Below are 16,913 nucleotides of genomic sequence, written 5' to 3' on the forward strand. Positions count from 1 at the left end.
AGAATAGAGATGTGAATCAAGGCTGCTTTAGGGAATTTCCTGTGCAATAGTAACAATACTGGGCCCTTGATGAACCTCCCTGTGGACCAGCCCTGTGAAGGGATGAGAATGTAAGTATTGGCCTGTTTCCATCTCTGTAAAATAAGTGTGTTAACAGTTACCTGTCCTGCAAATCACCTTGGATTGATATGGGATCCCACGGGCTGTGAAAATGCTCTGGAAAGTACAAGTCAATGAATAGTCTTCATTGAGTCATGCAATTTTAAAGTAAAGTATCAAAACAGACAATATTCATTTAGCCTCTTATAGGCATTAAAAATAGTTTTCAAAACGAAAAGTCACATCCTTTTTTATATTTTTTAAGATTTTATTTACTTTTAGACAGAGGAGAAGGGAGGGGGAAAGAGAAAAAGATAAACATCAATGTGTGGTTCCCCTCTGGGAACCTGGCCCACAACTCAGGCATGTGCCCCACCTAGGAATTGAACCGACCACCCTTTGGTTCACAGGCCAGTGCTCAGTCCACTGAGCCACACCAGCCAGGGCTCACATTCTCAGTTATGCACAAATTCCATTTGTGTGCACTAACAAGTTCATTGATATACTAGGAGTAGATAATAGATGTCCATGAGATGTTAGAATTTAGAAGGGATCCTACAGATAATTTACCTCGAATTTCTCTCCATCTACAGATGGGCAAAGTGACTTCCCTGAAGTCACTTTAAAAACTAGCAACATAGGACTAGAACCCAATTTTGTTTATAGGGCATCTGACACTGCTTCCTTTCATCAGAAACCTTTGGGTTTCTGTGTTAATATGCTTCCTTATTTTAACTCATTTAGCAAATATTAATCAACTCCCAAAGATCTATCATCTACTGTCCAGGGCACTGAGACTACTATCCCAAACATATGCATCCTCTCTGCCTGAAAGGGAGTTTGCAGTTTACAAAGGAGACATGACAGATGACTATTGAAATAACAATTAGAGCTGGTATCCTGGAAGTGCCACTTACTGACAGTAGAACATTTGGGAAGGAAGATCAAGGATTTTAATTTGGGATGTGTTAGGTTTGAGATGCCTAGGGGAGCTGCAAAGAAGAATGTTCACTAGGTGGCTGTGCAAACAGGTCAGGGGCTCAGCAGAAGAGACAGTTGGATTAGAGCCTTGAGAGTGAGTGGCATTTTAGAGCAGATGAAGTCATAGGGAGGTTCAGGGAAAAGACAAGATGGCTTAAGGCCAAGCTCTGAGGAGCTCCAACATTAGAGGTCAGGCAGAGGAGGACAAATTGCCAAAGGAGAAGCCAGAGAGCTAAGAAGAAAATCAGGAGAATGTGAGGTCTGGAAACCGAAAGAAAAAAGCATTCCAAAAAGGGAACAGTAAACTATGCTGAATGGTGCAGAGATGAAACAAGACTGGACTGGGAAGTGCACATAGGATTAAGTAGAAGCCACTGGTGACTTCGCTGGAGAATTTGTGATGGATGCTTAGCTTGCAGTGGGCTGAGGGGGAGAAATGAGGCAGCGGAGACAACCAAATTGGCCAAGGTTTTGGGAATCTTGGCTTGGGGGGGGGGACGTGTAGAAAGGTGGTGTATGAGTGGAAGGAGAATGTGGAGTCAAGATATGTGTGTTTGGGTTTTTTTTTAAATACCTTATTTATTTTACTTTTAGAGAGGGGAAGGGGGTAGAAAGAGAGGGAGAGAAACATCAATGCGTGGTCACTTTTTGAGCATCCCCCACTGGGGAACCCAGCCACAACCCAGGCATGTGCCCTGACTGGGAATTAAACCAACAACTCTGATACGCAGTCCAGTGCTCAATCCACTGAGCCACACCAGGCAGGGCAAGATATGTATGTTTTAATGGGATCTACTAGAGCTTGTTTAGCTGATAATGGCAAGGACCAGTGGTTGGAGGTGGGTAAGGGAGGTGAAGGATACAGAGAGGTAGGGGATGACCAATGAATGATCAATTTCTTTGATAGGGCAGAAGCTCTGGAGCACCCTGGCTCTGACAGGTCATGGGACATTTCCTCCTTCCTCTGACTGTTCTTTCTCAGGCTTCTCCTTGACCTTCTTCCTCTCCTCAGGGCATTCTGAAAACAGTGCTTTTTCCAGGATCCTGACTTCAGCCTCCTCTTCTCACTTTCTGTGCTATTCACTGTTGACTTTATTCATTGCTTTGACTTTACCCCCTAATTACTCATAATTCTCAAACCTCTATCTGCAGCCCAGCTCTCTTCATGTGCAGACTTGGCATATGTCCAACTGAATATCTCCATCTGGATGCTCATGGACAGTGGTGTGCTAGAGTCAGCTTGTGCCAACTCATACCAGCTAACAAGATCCCATTGTGTACCTCTCCTCCCCATTCCTCCTTGTTCAATGAAGTCATGTTTATAGTAGTAACTTGTCATCATCATGGTGGGCATAAATTTACACCATGAAATCAGCATATGTGTCAAATCAGGGCTCCCCTTTTCCAAAGGGCTGGTTGTTAAAACATTTACTGTGTACCAGTCCTCGCAGACATATCACACTCAATATATTCAAAACTAAGTTAATATTCTTCCACCCCACCCCACTCCGCCCAACCCTACCCTGTCTCTGAATCTCTCAGCCCGGTTAACACCATCCACCTGGGAGCTTCTCACTTCCTCATTGTGTGTATCCAAATAGTGGTCAACTAGTTAGTATAGTCCAAGCTGCAATAACAGAGTCCCCCAAATTCAGTGACTTAAGTGACGACCCCAAAATAGATCCTTCAGGACTGTGGGAGCATCCCTGCCATCCTCAATGCATAGCATCCATCTCTGTGTCCATTGTGGCCCAGGCGGTTTCCACTATCACACTTGAATCTCATCCATTGAAGTTGGGTGGAGTGGGAAGCACAAGTGCTTTCCTGTTTAAGGACACCACTAACTCCTGTTCAGAAGTTGGTCAGATGCAAGGAAGGCTGGGAAATGTAGTCTCTAGCTATACAGTCAGTCAAAACATTACTAATAAAGAAAGAAGGAAGATGGCTACTGATGTAAAGCTAGCAGTCTGTGTCACTGGTGGATACATCTGGTCAGTGCTACCTCTTGTATATTGCTTAAATCCATCCCTTGTATGCCAACTGGTTTTTGCCTATTTCCTGGACTCTAAGGTAGACCCCCTCTAATCAACCTACCAAGAAACACTGTCAGAGATATCTTTCTCAAATGCAGATTGGAACATATAATATTCCAATATAATGTTGCTGTTCAAAACCATGAGATAGTTCCCCATTGATTCCATGAGAAGGACCAGACTTCTTTGCATGATACACAGGCTGGGTCTTGTCCCCTTTACTCAGAATGCCTTTCACCCTCACTCCAACTCTATTTTCTTGTCAGCTGGGAAAATTCAGGTCATTTTCTCAAGCTTAGTTTCAATATTGTCTCCCTGACCATACTGTTGTTTGTGCCTCACTGCAATGCTGGCTGTGTTCCTATTGCGGTCTTACTGGACAATTTATTTCTGGGAACTTGCCACCTCTAGCTAGGGAATCCCTGTGAAGCCCAGGCACTTGTAATATCTGTTGAAGGGCTTGGGGGTGGGGGAGCACACCAAGCAATGAGCCCTTCACAAGATGCTGAATCATTTCCAAGGTGTGTGGGGTCTGAGGGTCCTGGCCCTATTATCTTTGATGTCATTATAAAGTGCTCAGATTTGCCCAACCTGAATGTAGACCTGGAATTAGAGAACTACCAGATGACTTTATCGAATTAACTGCTTAACTCTCCATTTTCCAGGATAGACATTAAACCTGATGAGAATTGCAGCAAGTTATGTAAGCCATTTTATTTCCAGTGTCTATCAAGCACCTAGAGAACATCTATGAAATGAATAGAAGTGTGCCAACATTTTCCCCAGGATCAGTACTTGTCACACGTTAAATCTCAGCTGTCACCAACTGAGTGAGCGGGAGCAAGTCATTTAACCTCTCCATGCCACTCTTTCCCCTGCAAAATGCAGATAATAATCGGATCATTATGAAGACTAAATTATTTAATATTTGTAAAGCATTTATAACAGTGCCTGGCACATAGTAGATGCCTTGTGTTTGCTAAATAAAAATAGAGTTCAGCTCTGGCTGGTGTAGCTTAGTGGATTGAGTGTGGGCCTGCGAACCAGAGGATCACAGTTCAATTCCCAGTCAGAGCACATACCTTGGTTGCAGGCCAGTTCCCAGGAGGGGACCCACGAGAGGCAACCATGCATTGATATTTCTCTCCCTCTCTCCTTCCCTTCCCCTCTAAAGATATATAAATAAAATCTTTAAAAAATGTTAGCTATTTCTAAAAAAATAGAGTTCAGGCATGACTGAACTGCTCTTTTACTACCTTTTCAGTCTAATCTCCCTGACAGTGGCTTCAGCCACCAGTTCTTATCCAACCCTCCTTCTACACTGAGCCCCTAACCATTTTCACATAAGCCAGAAATGTTCATGACTCTAGACCTTTGCATAAGCTATTCTCTGTGACAAAGACCTTTACCACCTTGTTCACCAGAGAACCCTTATTCATCCTTCACAATTCAGTTCAAAGTTCACTTCTAGAAACCTCCCTGGACTCTCAGAAATAGGTGGCCCCTCCCTCTCTGGGCCTCCTTTCATCCCACTTTCATTCATATGTGAGCTCCCCACTACACCCGCACTCCCCGAGTGCTGGGATTTATCTTAGGCACTTCAGTATTCCCATGCCACACACAATGCCTGGCACATGGTAGGCATAAAAGATACTTGTTAAATCAATGAATGGATGAATGAAATATATAATAAACTTTACACTAACTTCTTCCTTAATACAGTAGAATAGCATGTCAGATCTCATGACAAAAGAAGATTGGCCAGAGTTGCCTGGGAGGTAAATCAAGCCTAGTCCTGTAGTTAGCAAACTAGTTTTTCTACCCACCATCGCAAGAACATTACCACAGGGATTTCTCATTACCAATTAGACTACAGATTTCTAAATTTTGAATAATAACATTAAAGCCTCAAAAACTCCCCAGGGACTTTCTTGGGACCCAGTGTCTACTGAATAGTTTTATACGCTCTGATCATAGCCAGGCACTTGATTCTGGCATCAGATTGAGTCCTACAACTGTCTTACAGGTGAGAGCAGTGGAGTTTAGAAAGGGACACACAGGTGTTATGAAACAAGGTCATCTGTCAACTGGCTGGTAACAGATGTGAATTCTAGTCCTCACTCAGTCTCACTTGGCTATGTGAACCAAGACAGGGCTCTGCCTCTATCTGGGGAAATCCCTGTAAAATCTAGGAATTGGATCAGTAAGGTTTCTTTTGACTGGGGCAGTTTCTTAATGTGAGAGCCGGAGTGAGGTGGTGCAGGGGTAGTGGGAATTGACAAGATGAACTTACAGGAGAAGCGAAGGAACATCATTAAATGTCACAAAAGGAGACATGAAGGCCCTAAATAGAATCAATTTCCCCTCCAGTGTCCCTTTAACCCTTACCTCAGCATTTTGAAAGATGAAACAATGGAGGTGCCAAGAGGTTAAGGGGCTCATCCAATTTATCCAAGCCTCAATTTATAGCAGCCAATGACTGACCTCATGTCACTCAAGAATATTTCAATTTCTCAGCTCTTGAGTTGGCTCTCTCTCCTATACTCATTCCTCCCACTGAAGCCTGGACCCCTCCAGTCTGGGGCGCCAGGCCTGGACTTGGAATGAACTCACAGCATGTAAAATATCCATGTTGCCATGGGGTTACCAGTGAGCCAGCTGAAACCATCAGTCCTTCTTGAGTGGGCATCTGGTGAGCAGAGAATCTTCAGGAGCATGCTAGTATCGCACAGTACATTTTTCCTCAGCCATCTCTGATCTTAAAGCTCTTCCCACCCTCAAACAAGTAGGTGGCAGTGCCCCCAACACACATGTATTCACATGCACACATGTACACATACATTATGATAGGCACATACCTACATACATGCTCACATAAGAGTCTCACAGCTAAGCCAGGCTGTCAGAGCTCCTCCCTCACCTTTGCCATTAAAACTGCCATGGATGTGGCTTAATGCCAGAAGTCCAGAAGAATCTAGGAGATTTCTAGTGGCTTACTTGGTAAATGCCTTCTGAGGAGAACAGATGAAGGTAGAAGGATAGGGAAAGGAAGCTAAAACTAGGTTAGCTGAGCACAATGTGTGAATGTATAAGGCCCAGTCTCCAGGGGACGGCAAAGGGAAAAAGTAGCCATCAGAAAGACAAGAGTAGAAAGAAATGGAGAAGATGGAGACACACACCCTACCGTACATCTCCCTCTCTTTCCCTTTCTCTCCCGGTGGCTTCATTCAGGCCTGGGTATGGCAGAACCTTTCTCAGGAGCCTGAGGATGGATGATTCTCCCGGCCTATGGCCTCCTCTCCTTGACCTCATTTTATTTTTATTTTTTAAAAGATTTTATTTATTCTTGACTTCATTTTAAAAAATAAGGGATCAAGGGCCCCAGCAGTCACGCTGCAAAGTCCTAGTCTCCAGGTGGACAGTGTCTCCATCTCTTGAATACTCCTGCCTGACTGTCAGGGCCGGTCTCTGTCCTTGCTAACCACAGGCTTATCCCCTCTCCGCCACCTAATGTTGCGGTGTCTGTCCCTTTAAAGCAGCGGCCCCTGGCTGGGTTATTGTCTCTCCTCGTAACCAATCTGCTGTGCTTTTGCGGGGGTGAGGGGATCTGGCCTCCCGATTGGACGTCCCGTGCCCCGCCCCGCCCCGCCCGGGATCCCCGGAGCTGTCCGGCCGCCTCGGTGCTGATCCCGCCGCCGCCCACAGGCCGCCAGCAGCGTTGAGGGGGCACTATGAGCGGGGGCGTCTACGGCGGAGGTGAGCGAGCCTCCGGTTTCGGGCTCTCAAGCCTGGCGCAGCCTCACCTGCAGCCCTGCGCCCCGAACCGGCGCGATCCAAGCTCTGGGCACCTGGGGCCTGTCACCTCAGCGCTCGCAGGGGTCCAGCCCCGGGTTTGGGTCCTGCGCCACTCCCACGTTTGGTCCTCCCCAACTCCCTTGCGCCCGGCCCAGCCTCTCCACCCTTCAACCCGCCACCGTCCGGCCCCCGGCCCCTTCCTTGCCAGCAAGGAAAGTGGCCCTGAACGAGGCCACTGGGCAAGAAGGGACTCTGGAAGCTTGACCCCCCCCCCCCCCGCCCACTGCCAGGACCCTGGACTCCACGCCGAGCTTCCACCTGCCCCAGACAATGTTTGAAAAGTGGCGAGACTATGGCTCTGCCTTGACCTCTCCTCGGAACTATCCAGGGGGAGAGAGTTGGGGAGAGACCCCCTCACACGCCTGTCTCCCCGCACAGATGAGGTGGGGGCGCTGGTCTTTGACATTGGCTCCTTCTCAGTCCGCGCTGGGTACGCTGGGGAGGACTGCCCCAAGGTGAGCCTTCCAGCCCCCTTCCCAAATCCTGGGGCCTTCGGACTCCCCTCCCGCCTTCTCAGAAACGCTGGGTTTTCATAGCCCAGAGAGAAGCTCTGCTAAGCGGGAAAATGGAAGTAAACCCAGGGGCGGGCTGGGGCCCTGCCAAGGGCTTGGCTTGGGGCAGGAGGTTGATTCCTCTCCCTGATGATTCACCCCTCCAGGCCGATTTCCCTACCACAGTGGGGCTGCTGGCTGCGGAGGAGGGGGGCGGGCTGGAGTTGGAGGGAGAGAAAGAGAAGAAAGGGAAGATCTTTCACATCGACACCAACGCCCTGCATGTGCCTCGGGATGGAGCGGAGGTCATGTCACCTCTCAAAAATGGCATGAGTAAGGGGCCCCCACCCACCACCTCCTGACATAGACCTGGAGCCCAACCCACAACCCAGGACACAGTACCCCACATTCATGGAGTTTTCCTTGCAGCTACCCAAGTCCCAGAGATCCCCTTACTGCTTCCCACAGCTACCCAGTTCCCAGCCCAGGGACCTCGCCAGATATCTGGGAAGGGGGCATTTCCACCGGAGCTGTTCTCACTTTCCCTCCCCTGGACTTGGTCTTTCCCCTTCCTTTCCTTCCCTTCTCTGGACCTCTTTCTGCCCACTCTCATCTCTTCCCGCTGGTCTCCTGGCCCCAGTCGAGGACTGGGAGTGCTTCCGCGCCATCCTGGATCACACCTACAGCAAACACGTCAAGTCCGAGCCAAACCTGCACCCAGTGCTCATGTCTGAGGCCCCGGTAAGTGCCTAACCCAGCCCCGAGGGCAACCCTGGGGTCCACAACTCACCTCTCCCCTCAAGCCACTGCCATCAATCACTCCACCTCAATTTTCAGACTTTCCTTCCAACCACATCTTCTTCAACTACTTTTCCTTCCTCCCTGGTTTAGTCTCCATCCCTGTCTCTCCTCCTACTCTATGTACTCACTCTTCTCCCAGTCAGCCTTATCCACTTTTTTTTTCCTGGTGAAGTCCTTTTTTTATCTTTTAACTTAAATTTCTGTCAATATTATGTATACATATAAAAAATCAATTTTCCTTATAAAGTATGCTAAGGAAAAAACTTCCATTCATACCCTCCTTCTTCCATTTCCTCTTTTCCAGAGGCAACTGCTTTTCTCTCTTTTAGCTTATTTTTGTCATTTTCTTTCATAATTCTAAATAACAGACCTAAGTTGCCTTTTCCCCTGCCCTTTTTGGGAGTCTCTATCTCATTATAGAGGATTTAGATTTGTGCAAATTCTTGGTTATCTGCTTATGATTAAGACAGCAGACTAAAAAGCTGATAGGAAGCTGTGTAGGGTGGGAGTCATGTTGACTATGATCTTTGCTAGAAGTTGAGCTGACTGGTGTGTTTGTTAGGCAGGCTCTGATAATTGGAATCTTTTGATCTTTGATGCAACCCACAGGAAAGTTTTCCACCTTAAGGACAGTCCTGGTCACCTGCATTCTGAGAACCAAGTGAGAGAATAGGACTTATGTTCTCTGCATTCCATGTGCCTGGCATCACTGAATTCTCCTATTTTAAGTATGGTGTCCTCACTCCCAATAGTGTCAAGGGTTGCACCAGTTCAGAGGCCTGCAGTTTTACTCTGTTTAGAGTAAACTTCCAGGGGTTTTTTTGGTTTGTTTTTTGCTGAGGTTAGCATGGGCAATAGCTTAGTGACATGGAATTGGAGAGAGAGTTTAGGGATTTGTTACTTGCATAGATTTAAACAATCTTATTTTAACTTTCTCTTCACTTCCACTTCCAGAGATACCTGAAACTACCAATTCCTGAGCCCTATGCGGATTTTGCAACTTAACACATGTTGTTTCTGTTTTTGTTTTTGTTTTTTTCAGTACTGGCTCATGAGTCATCATTCTTGGATCTGTTAAATCAATTACCACTCACCTATCTGATTTCCACCCTTGGAAAATAGGTTACTGTTTTCCCCTTTCTTATTATTCCCAATCTTTGAGGGTTTCCTTCTCTCATAAAATTCACATGACATAACATTAGCCTTTTTTAAAATTTTTACTTATTTATTTTAAGAGAGAGGGGAAAAGAAGGAAAAAGAGTTAGAGAAACATCAGTGTGTGGTTGCCTCTCACATGGCCTCCCACTGGGGACCAGGCCTGCAACCCAGGCATGTGCCCTGACTGGGAATCGAACCAGTGACCCCTTAATTCACAGCCCATGCTCAATCCACTGAACATTAACCTTTTTAATGTTGACAATTTAATACATTCACAAAATGTTGTGCAACCATCACCTCCATCTAGTTCCAAAACATTTTCATCACCCCCAAATAAAATCTCTTTTCATAAAGCAGTTTCTCTCCACTACCCCTGCCTCCAGCCCTTGGCAAACATCAATCTGCTCTCTGTATCTAGGGTATATCTATTCTAGATTTCTCATAGAAATAGAATTATATAATATATGGCTTTTTCAGTCTGTATTCTTAGAATAATGTTTTTGAGATTCACCATGTTGCAGTATGTATCAGTGCTTTAATTTTTATTATAGCTGAGTAATATTTCATTGTATGGATATACCACAATTTGTTTTTTCTATTTATCCATTGCTGATAGTGCTGCTATGAACAGTTGTGAACAAAATTTGTTTGGGTGCATATTTTTAATTCTTTTGGTATATAACTAAGAGTGGAATTGCTGGGTCATATGCTAATTCAATATTTAAACTTTTGAGGAACTTCCAATTGTTTTCCACAGTGGCTCAACTATTTTACTTTCCTACTAGCAATGAACAATGGTTTCAATTTCTCCACATTTTTTCCAACACTTGTTAATTTTTTTTCCAAATTATCATTGCCATCATAGTGGGTGTCTCATTGTGCTTTTTTAAATTTGTATTTCCCTAATTGCCATTAGTGTTGAGCATCTTTTCATGTGTTTGTTGTTTTTTTTTTTGCATGTTTGTGTCTTTTTAAATTGCCCCTTAATTTTAGTTTTGCTGGAATCCTAGAAGGGAATAAAACAGATGTTTGTGTTCAATCCATCATTTTTACTCAGAAATATCTCCAGCTTTCCTACCTCTGAAATGATTAGAATGGGACAACAAGAGAAATGTGTTGGAGGCTGGGAGGAGCCTGAAGTGTGTACACTGTATAGTAAAGAACACCGGGCCAGGAGTCAAGAGACTATGATTCTAGTTCCAGCTCTACTAAGAGCTTTCTATGTGACCTTGGGCAAGTCAATATCTTTCTCTTACTTGTGTCTTACTTCAGCTGTGTTTGGATTGTGATCTTCAAAATTCTTTATAGCTCTCACATTCTAACAATCTATGTGGGTCAAGGGGACTGACCTGTGATCCCAGTCAAAATTGTGTGGATGTGCATGGGTCTGTGCCTCTCCATTCCTGAATCCTCCCCTCCTGCACTTTCTCCACAGTGGAACACACGGGCCAAGCGGGAAAAGCTGACTGAGCTGATGTTCGAGCAGTACAACATTCCTGCCTTCTTCTTATGCAAGACAGCTGTGCTTACTGCGTATCCTCTGGGTTGAGCCGCTCTGCCTGGGTGGAGGGCCAGGGTGGGTGTGTGTCATGCAGAGCTGGGGGTTGGGCTTGATTCTATGGAGATAAAATCCTGGAGGGGCAGGTACTCCCATGAGCCCCATTCCTACAGGGAGCCCTGTAGGCTAAATGCCTTGGACCCTGAGGTGGCCAGCTCAGCAGTCACTTCCCATTTCTTGATCAGACTGAGGAGAGAGAGAGAGTGAGTTGGGCCAAATAGACAGAAGGGACTTTGGCTAGAAAGGAAGGAGGGGAATCCAACAAAGAGGAGTTTCCTTCCCAAACAGCTAATCAGCATGTATTTGTTTATTTAAGGATCTGCCTTGCTAGGCACTAGGGCAATATGGCCTCTAATTTCAAGGAGCCCATAGGACATAAAACCAAGACTAAAGAAAGGCCGGAAGCTCAGAAGGAAGGAACAGAGAGGAAGATGTTGTTACTCAGAGGGAAAAAGTGACAGGGGTCTCAGGAGCCAACCTCCAGCAGATGGGTCACAAACAAGGAGAAATTTGCAGACTGGGGATGGGCTGGATCTCAGGATACCAGAGAGTGACCAGGTTAGACCTGGGTCCCTGCCCTGGCATTTGCTACTGCTGTCTCTTTAACCTACCCATCCCATGCCAGCTTTGCAAATGGACGCTCCACGGGCCTGGTGCTGGACAGTGGGGCCACCCACACCACAGCCATTCCAGTGCATGATGGCTACGTCCTGCAGCAAGGTGGGGCTTCAGCCAAGGTTGGGGGTGCCTTAGGAGACCAGGCCCTGATACCCCCTCCCCTTCTAGGCATCGTCAAGTCACCCCTGGCAGGGGACTTCATCTCCATGCAGTGTCGGGAGCTCTTCCAAGAAATGGCCATTGACATCATCCCACCTTACATGATTGCAGCCAAGGTGGGGCCTCTGGGGCATCTTGGGCCCACCAACTCATTAGATATAAGAGTGGGGAACAGCAGGGCCCCCAGAGGACACTGGATCCAGTTTCTCAAGTTACAGTCAAGACATCAGAGATCCAGACAGGCTGAGGGATGTGACCTAGGTCACACAGCCAGCTGGTAGCAGGATATGAAGGGCCAGTGAGTTCTGGGGTCCAACACACTCAGGTTCAAGGTCTGCTTCTACCATGTTTGAGCTGTGTGACCTAAACCATGAGATTGAAGTTTCCCAAGCCTCATTTTCTTTCCTTGTAAAGTGGAATAACAGTGCATAAGGCTGCTGTGTCAAATGAGATACCGCATGCAAGGGTGTTCCCTGGACCACCCCGTGGAATGTGGCTCAGTAATGGCCATTTCCTTAAGGTTCTGGTTTCCCACTGTATTTCCTATGCCTCCAGTTTTCTCTGACCCAGGCCTTTCATATTATCTGTACCCACTGCTTGCGTGGCTCTCCCTATGTCCCTCCTCTAACAGGGAAGGAGAGAAACATCTCTTGTGGGCCACATAGCAAAGAGTCTAGTGCCTGTTAGCTGCAGAGCCAGCAAGTGCTAGGAATGCAGGTGTGGTCAGGGTGGGCTGGGCAAGTGTGGGATGAGGAAGGGTGCTCATAGGCTGTGCCCCCACAGGAGCCTGTACGAGAGGGCGCCCCCCCAAACTGGAAGAAGAAGGAGAAGCTACCCCAGGTTTCCAAGTCTTGGCATAACTACATGTGCAATGTGAGGCACTGAAGAAAGTCCACTGAAACACTCCTCCTTAGCTGCTAGTCCCCCACCATGAATGGAAGGGAAGGGACAGAGGCCCTGCAAGTGGGTTGGGGAGGAGGGCTGAGGAGGGTAGCTGACACTCACCACCTCCCTGGGTTCTCAGGAGGTGATCCAGGACTTCCAGGCCTCTGTGCTGCAGGTCTCAGACTCTCCCTACGATGAGCAGTGAGTGGGGCCTATAGCTGGGCAGGGGAGGGGAAACACATAGGAAAGAGGACCTGGGGCTCAGTGGGAACCTCTGGTCCTTTGTGAGTATCCCAGACAAAGTCTTGCTCCTTCCTGGGCAGGGTGGCTGCGCAAATGCCCACAGTGCATTATGAGATGCCCAATGGCTACAACACAGACTATGGTGCTGAGCGACTCCGCATCCCTGAGGGCCTGTTCGATCCCTCCAACGTCAAGGTTGGGTTGGCTGGAGGACACTGTGGTGGGTCTGGCTGGGGTCCCTGGATGCCTAGGTATGGGAGAGGTTGGGAAAGATCATAGGAGCCTGGGTAGAGGCGGCAGAGGACTCAAAACCCAGGTAATCTTTCTCTGCAGGGCCTCTCAGGGAACACCATGTTAGGTGTGGGCCATGTGGTGACCACCAGCATTGGCATGTGTGACATCGACATTCGCCCGGTGAGACCAGAGCCTGAGGCTGGGCAAAGGGACCTAGGAGAAGTGGGGAGATAGGGAAGGGCTGTTGCCTGTCTGCTTACTCCTCCTCCCTGCTCTCAGGGTCTATACGGCAGTGTCATTGTCACCGGTGGGAACACATTGCTTCAGGGCTTCACTGACAGGCTCAATCGAGAGCTGTCCCAGAAGACCCCACCGGTAGGAGCCCACCCCCAGCTAGGGCCCTAGACTCCAGTCCTGGGTTAGCCCTGCAAGATCAAGTCCTTCCTTCTTTCCAAACATCTAGTGTTCTGGCCACCAAAGCAGATCCCTCCCCTTGTGCCTTCCCAGTCTTCCCTACCCCTAGCCCTGTCCTTTCCCAGAACCCAGGTGTCTGTTTCCCCCAGCCCTTCTTTCCCTGCAGAGCATGCGACTGAAACTCATTGCCAGCAACAGCACCATGGAGCGCAAATTCAGCCCCTGGATTGGAGGCTCCATCTTGGCCTCACTGGTGAGTGGGAAGGGGTCTGGCCTGGTTCTGACTGTGTGGAAGGGGCAGCCCCAGTGCTTTACCTACCTCCTCGTTTATTCATTCAACAAATATTTATTTTTGAGAAAGGGCAGTTAGTGATCCCAGAAGGGTTAATGTTCTATCAGGTCACAAATCAGGGAGCAGAGGAACAGGAGAGGTTGGTTGGGATGAGACCATGGTGGCCTTGTGTGCCAGGGTGAGGTACCCACTGTACTCAGCAGAGAGGAGGCACTGAAGTTCCTGGGCAGGGCTAGGTGATGGTCATAGGCATGTTTGAGACTACATCTTTGGGGATCTGAGTGTGATCTGGATATGAGGGGACCATGCGAGGATAATATGTTGTCCTGGAATCATAGAGAGCGGTGAAGAGCAAGGGGCAATTAGAGAAGGCGGCAGGCAGGCTGGTTCTGGGGCTATAGGTGGTGAGTTCAGTTTGGACCTGCTGCTGGGGCAGGAGTAAGGTGTTGAGCAGGGAGCTGGAGAGGCAAACTGCATCTGAAGAGTGCCAGCCACACAGAGGGGACAGCAGAGGCATGACAGGACAAGGAGGACATCCGCTAGATGGGGAGCTCCCAGGGAGACCAAAACAAGGGTCAGAAAGGCAGGAGACTAATAGTCTGAAGTTAGCTCAGGGCTGAGCACGTCAGCCACACACAGTTATTGTGGGCCTCCTGTGTGCTAGAAGTGGACAGGCAGCCTGACACAGTCTCTGCCTCCATGAACAGGGGCAGAGGCCCAGATCATTAAACAGGAAGTCACCATGAAGTGCCAGGGTATTTCTTTAAGGAAAGACCTGATACAGTTCAGGGGTCATGAAGAGACTGTGAGGAGTATTGAAACTGAGATGGGCCCTGGCTGGTGGGGCTCAGTGGACTGAGCACCAGCCTGTGAACCAAAGGGTTGCTGGCTTGATGCCCAGTCAGGGCACATTGTGGGCCAGGTCCCCAGTGGGGGCACACAAGAGGCAACCACACATTGATGTTTCTCTCCCTCTCTTTCTCCCACCTTTCCCCTCTGTCTAAAAATAAATAAATAAAGTCTTTAAATTTGTAAAAGAAAAAGGAAACTGAGGTGGGAAAACTGAGTAAGAACTCAAGAGGTAAAGAGGGAGAGAGGGTGCTTGGACCAGGGGGAGGAGGCAGGCAAGGCCAAAGGCAGTGGGCAGACACAGTCGAACATTGGTTTAGCAAGCTCACTTGGGCTCAGTGGCCTCCACTGCGATGGGGGTTTGACGGAGGAGTGGATACAAGAAGCAAGAGAGGAGTGCAGGATGAAGCTCGGGGTGTTAGCTCCTGGCAGCTCTGTTTGACAGGAATATAACTTGTCGCACACGCAATTTAAAATTTTCTAGTAGCCATATTTAAAGAGCCCAAAGAATCATGTGAACTTAAGTTTAAAAAATGTATATTTTATTTAATCTAATATATTCAAGATATTTCATTGTATGATCAAGATAAAAGTGATTGAGACGTTTTACATTCTTTTTTCTGGACTTTGTCTTCAATATCCAGTGTGTGTCTTACATAGAGCACATCTCAGTTCAGATCAGCCACATTTCAAGTGCTCAATAACCACATGTGGCTAGTTGCCACTCTAGTAGACAGTGCTAGTTTAGAAGATGAGAAAGACCATGAAAGCAGGTCTGAGCCAAACCTGGGGGCAGACGATAAACTCAGGGGTGGATATGTTGAGTTTGAGGTCCTTAGGGACACTCAGGAAGAGGTGTCCAAAAGACAGCTGAGTATTTGGCTCTGTTACTCAGCACAGAGATCTTCGAGAGGAATGGGAAGTTGGGGGAGGGGTGGGATTTTAACTTATGAGGAGACCGGGAGTAGATGAGCTGGTCCAGGAAGCCTTGTTCTGTGAGTCGAGGAGAGAAAAATGGACAGAACCATGGACACAGGCACCAACTTTCAGGCAGAAACAGAGCAACCGTCAAAGAGAAGAAACGGTCTGAGGTGCTCAGTGCAGGAGACCCTCAAGGGGCAAGTTTCAATAGGGAGGTGGAACACCAGAATGAAGACAACTGCATCACAAGTGAGGTGGTGCAGGAATGGTGAGGGTAGAAGAATTTTCTTGCTGATAAAGGAAGACGTGATCAATTTGTAAGGCCAGGTAGAGTGGCAGGATGCCTGGTGGAGGAGGAAAGAGTGAGTGAGTGTGTGTGTGTGTGTGTGTGTGTGTGTATAAGCACTGGAGGTAGGGGGCAGTTGTGGGGGTGGGGGTGGGGGCGGGGATCGGTTGGCTGGCCTGGGGCTGTAAGTTCTACCACCCAGCTCAAAAACAGCGCCTGGCCAAAGGTAGAGGGTGCACAATAAATACTTGTTGAATGAATGAGCATTATGATTGAACGATAGGAAGTAGGGTATTCTCCCCCAGAATATGAAGGCGTTGTCAGGAGGATGGGGGATGGGAGTTTGGGTTGGGGAGGGCGTTGCCTGAGGGAGGTTGACCTGAGGATGGGGTTTGGGGGGGCGGGTGGACAGGAAGAGGATTTCCAGGGGCTGAGCCTGCACAGGTGGAATGTGGGGAGGTGCTTCCCCCCACTCCTCCAGGGCTTGCCTGACCATCAATGTCTCCCGCACCCAGGGCACTTTCCAGCAGATGTGGATCTCCAAGCAGGAATACGAAGAAGGCGGGAAGCAGTGCGTGGAGCGGAAGTGCCCTTGAGGGCTCCTCTTTCCCACCCACAGGCCCGCACACAGCAGTGGGGGAGGGGACGAGAAGGGGAGGGGAGAGGGTTTCCCCGGCAGGGCCTCCCCAAGTTCAGATCGAAGTCTCCTAACCCTTCCCAACCCCATCGCCCCTTTCTTTTCCCCGCCCCTCTCGTCCTCAGATTGTGATGTTTCCGGGCTGAAAGGAGTAAAAATGTTTTAAGAAAAAAAAAAAAGTTTGGCCTCCTTCGAGTGGGGAGTGGGTGCAGGGGTCTGGGGGTTGGCGAGCAGAGGGCAACACCTGCATCCATTTGTGATCCCACGGAGGACACCGGGCAAGGTCTGTGGGCCGGGAGGAGCCCCAGGAGCTACACATGCCTCAGATTTGAAAGGTGCCGCGATCCAGGGAGGATCAGTCAGTGAGGACCCAGCAGAGCCGCACAGTAAGTCGCCCAG

At 48.2% G+C, this 16,913-nt stretch overlaps 1 protein-coding gene across 3 annotated transcripts; it reads left to right on the forward strand.

Moving 5' to 3' along the window:
* The first annotated feature begins 6,768 nt into the window (after window positions 1-6,768).
* On the forward strand, window positions 6,769-16,693 carry ACTL6B (actin like 6B). 3 transcript variants are annotated; one of them, XR_005067725.1, is made up of 14 exons: window positions 6,769-6,869; window positions 7,347-7,423; window positions 7,627-7,792; window positions 8,100-8,200; window positions 10,854-10,951; window positions 11,602-11,696; window positions 11,763-11,869; window positions 12,537-12,626; window positions 12,778-12,839; window positions 12,962-13,076; window positions 13,215-13,295; window positions 13,395-13,490; window positions 13,679-13,782; window positions 16,393-16,480. XR_005067725.1 is itself a non-coding variant. In XM_037054899.1 (14 exons), exons 1-14 carry the CDS (start codon window positions 6,845-6,847, stop codon window positions 16,471-16,473), a joined length of 1,281 nt encoding a protein of 426 aa, XP_036910794.1. In that variant the 5' UTR covers window positions 6,769-6,844; the 3' UTR covers window positions 16,474-16,693. The 3 variants fall into 3 exon arrangements, 2 of the variants coding, with proteins under 2 accessions (XP_036910794.1, XP_036910795.1); XM_037054899.1 differs by having other exon boundaries at window positions 13,696-13,782; window positions 16,393-16,693; XM_037054900.1 differs by lacking the exons at window positions 12,778-12,839; window positions 12,962-13,076 and having other exon boundaries at window positions 13,696-13,782; window positions 16,393-16,693.
* Window positions 16,694-16,913: the final 220 nt, after the last annotated feature.

This window comes from Sturnira hondurensis, unplaced genomic scaffold (genome assembly GCF_014824575.4).
Source record: "Sturnira hondurensis isolate 20B ecotype Veracruz unplaced genomic scaffold, ASM1482457v3 Scaffold0008380, whole genome shotgun sequence".
Taxonomy (NCBI): Eukaryota; Metazoa; Chordata; class Mammalia; order Chiroptera; family Phyllostomidae; genus Sturnira; species Sturnira hondurensis.

Bases quoted from the DNA above. Each gene is read 5' to 3' on its own strand.
- ACTL6B (XM_037054899.1), top strand. From the start codon at position 6,845: ATGAGCGGGGGCGTCTACGGCGGAG. The intron at 7,793-8,099 runs GTAAGGGGCCCC...TCCTGGCCCCAG, and splicing joins ACCTCTCAAAAATGGCATGA to TCGAGGACTGGGAGTGCTTC. The intron at 11,697-11,762 runs GTGGGGCTTCAG...CTCCCCTTCTAG, and splicing joins TGGCTACGTCCTGCAGCAAG to GCATCGTCAAGTCACCCCTG.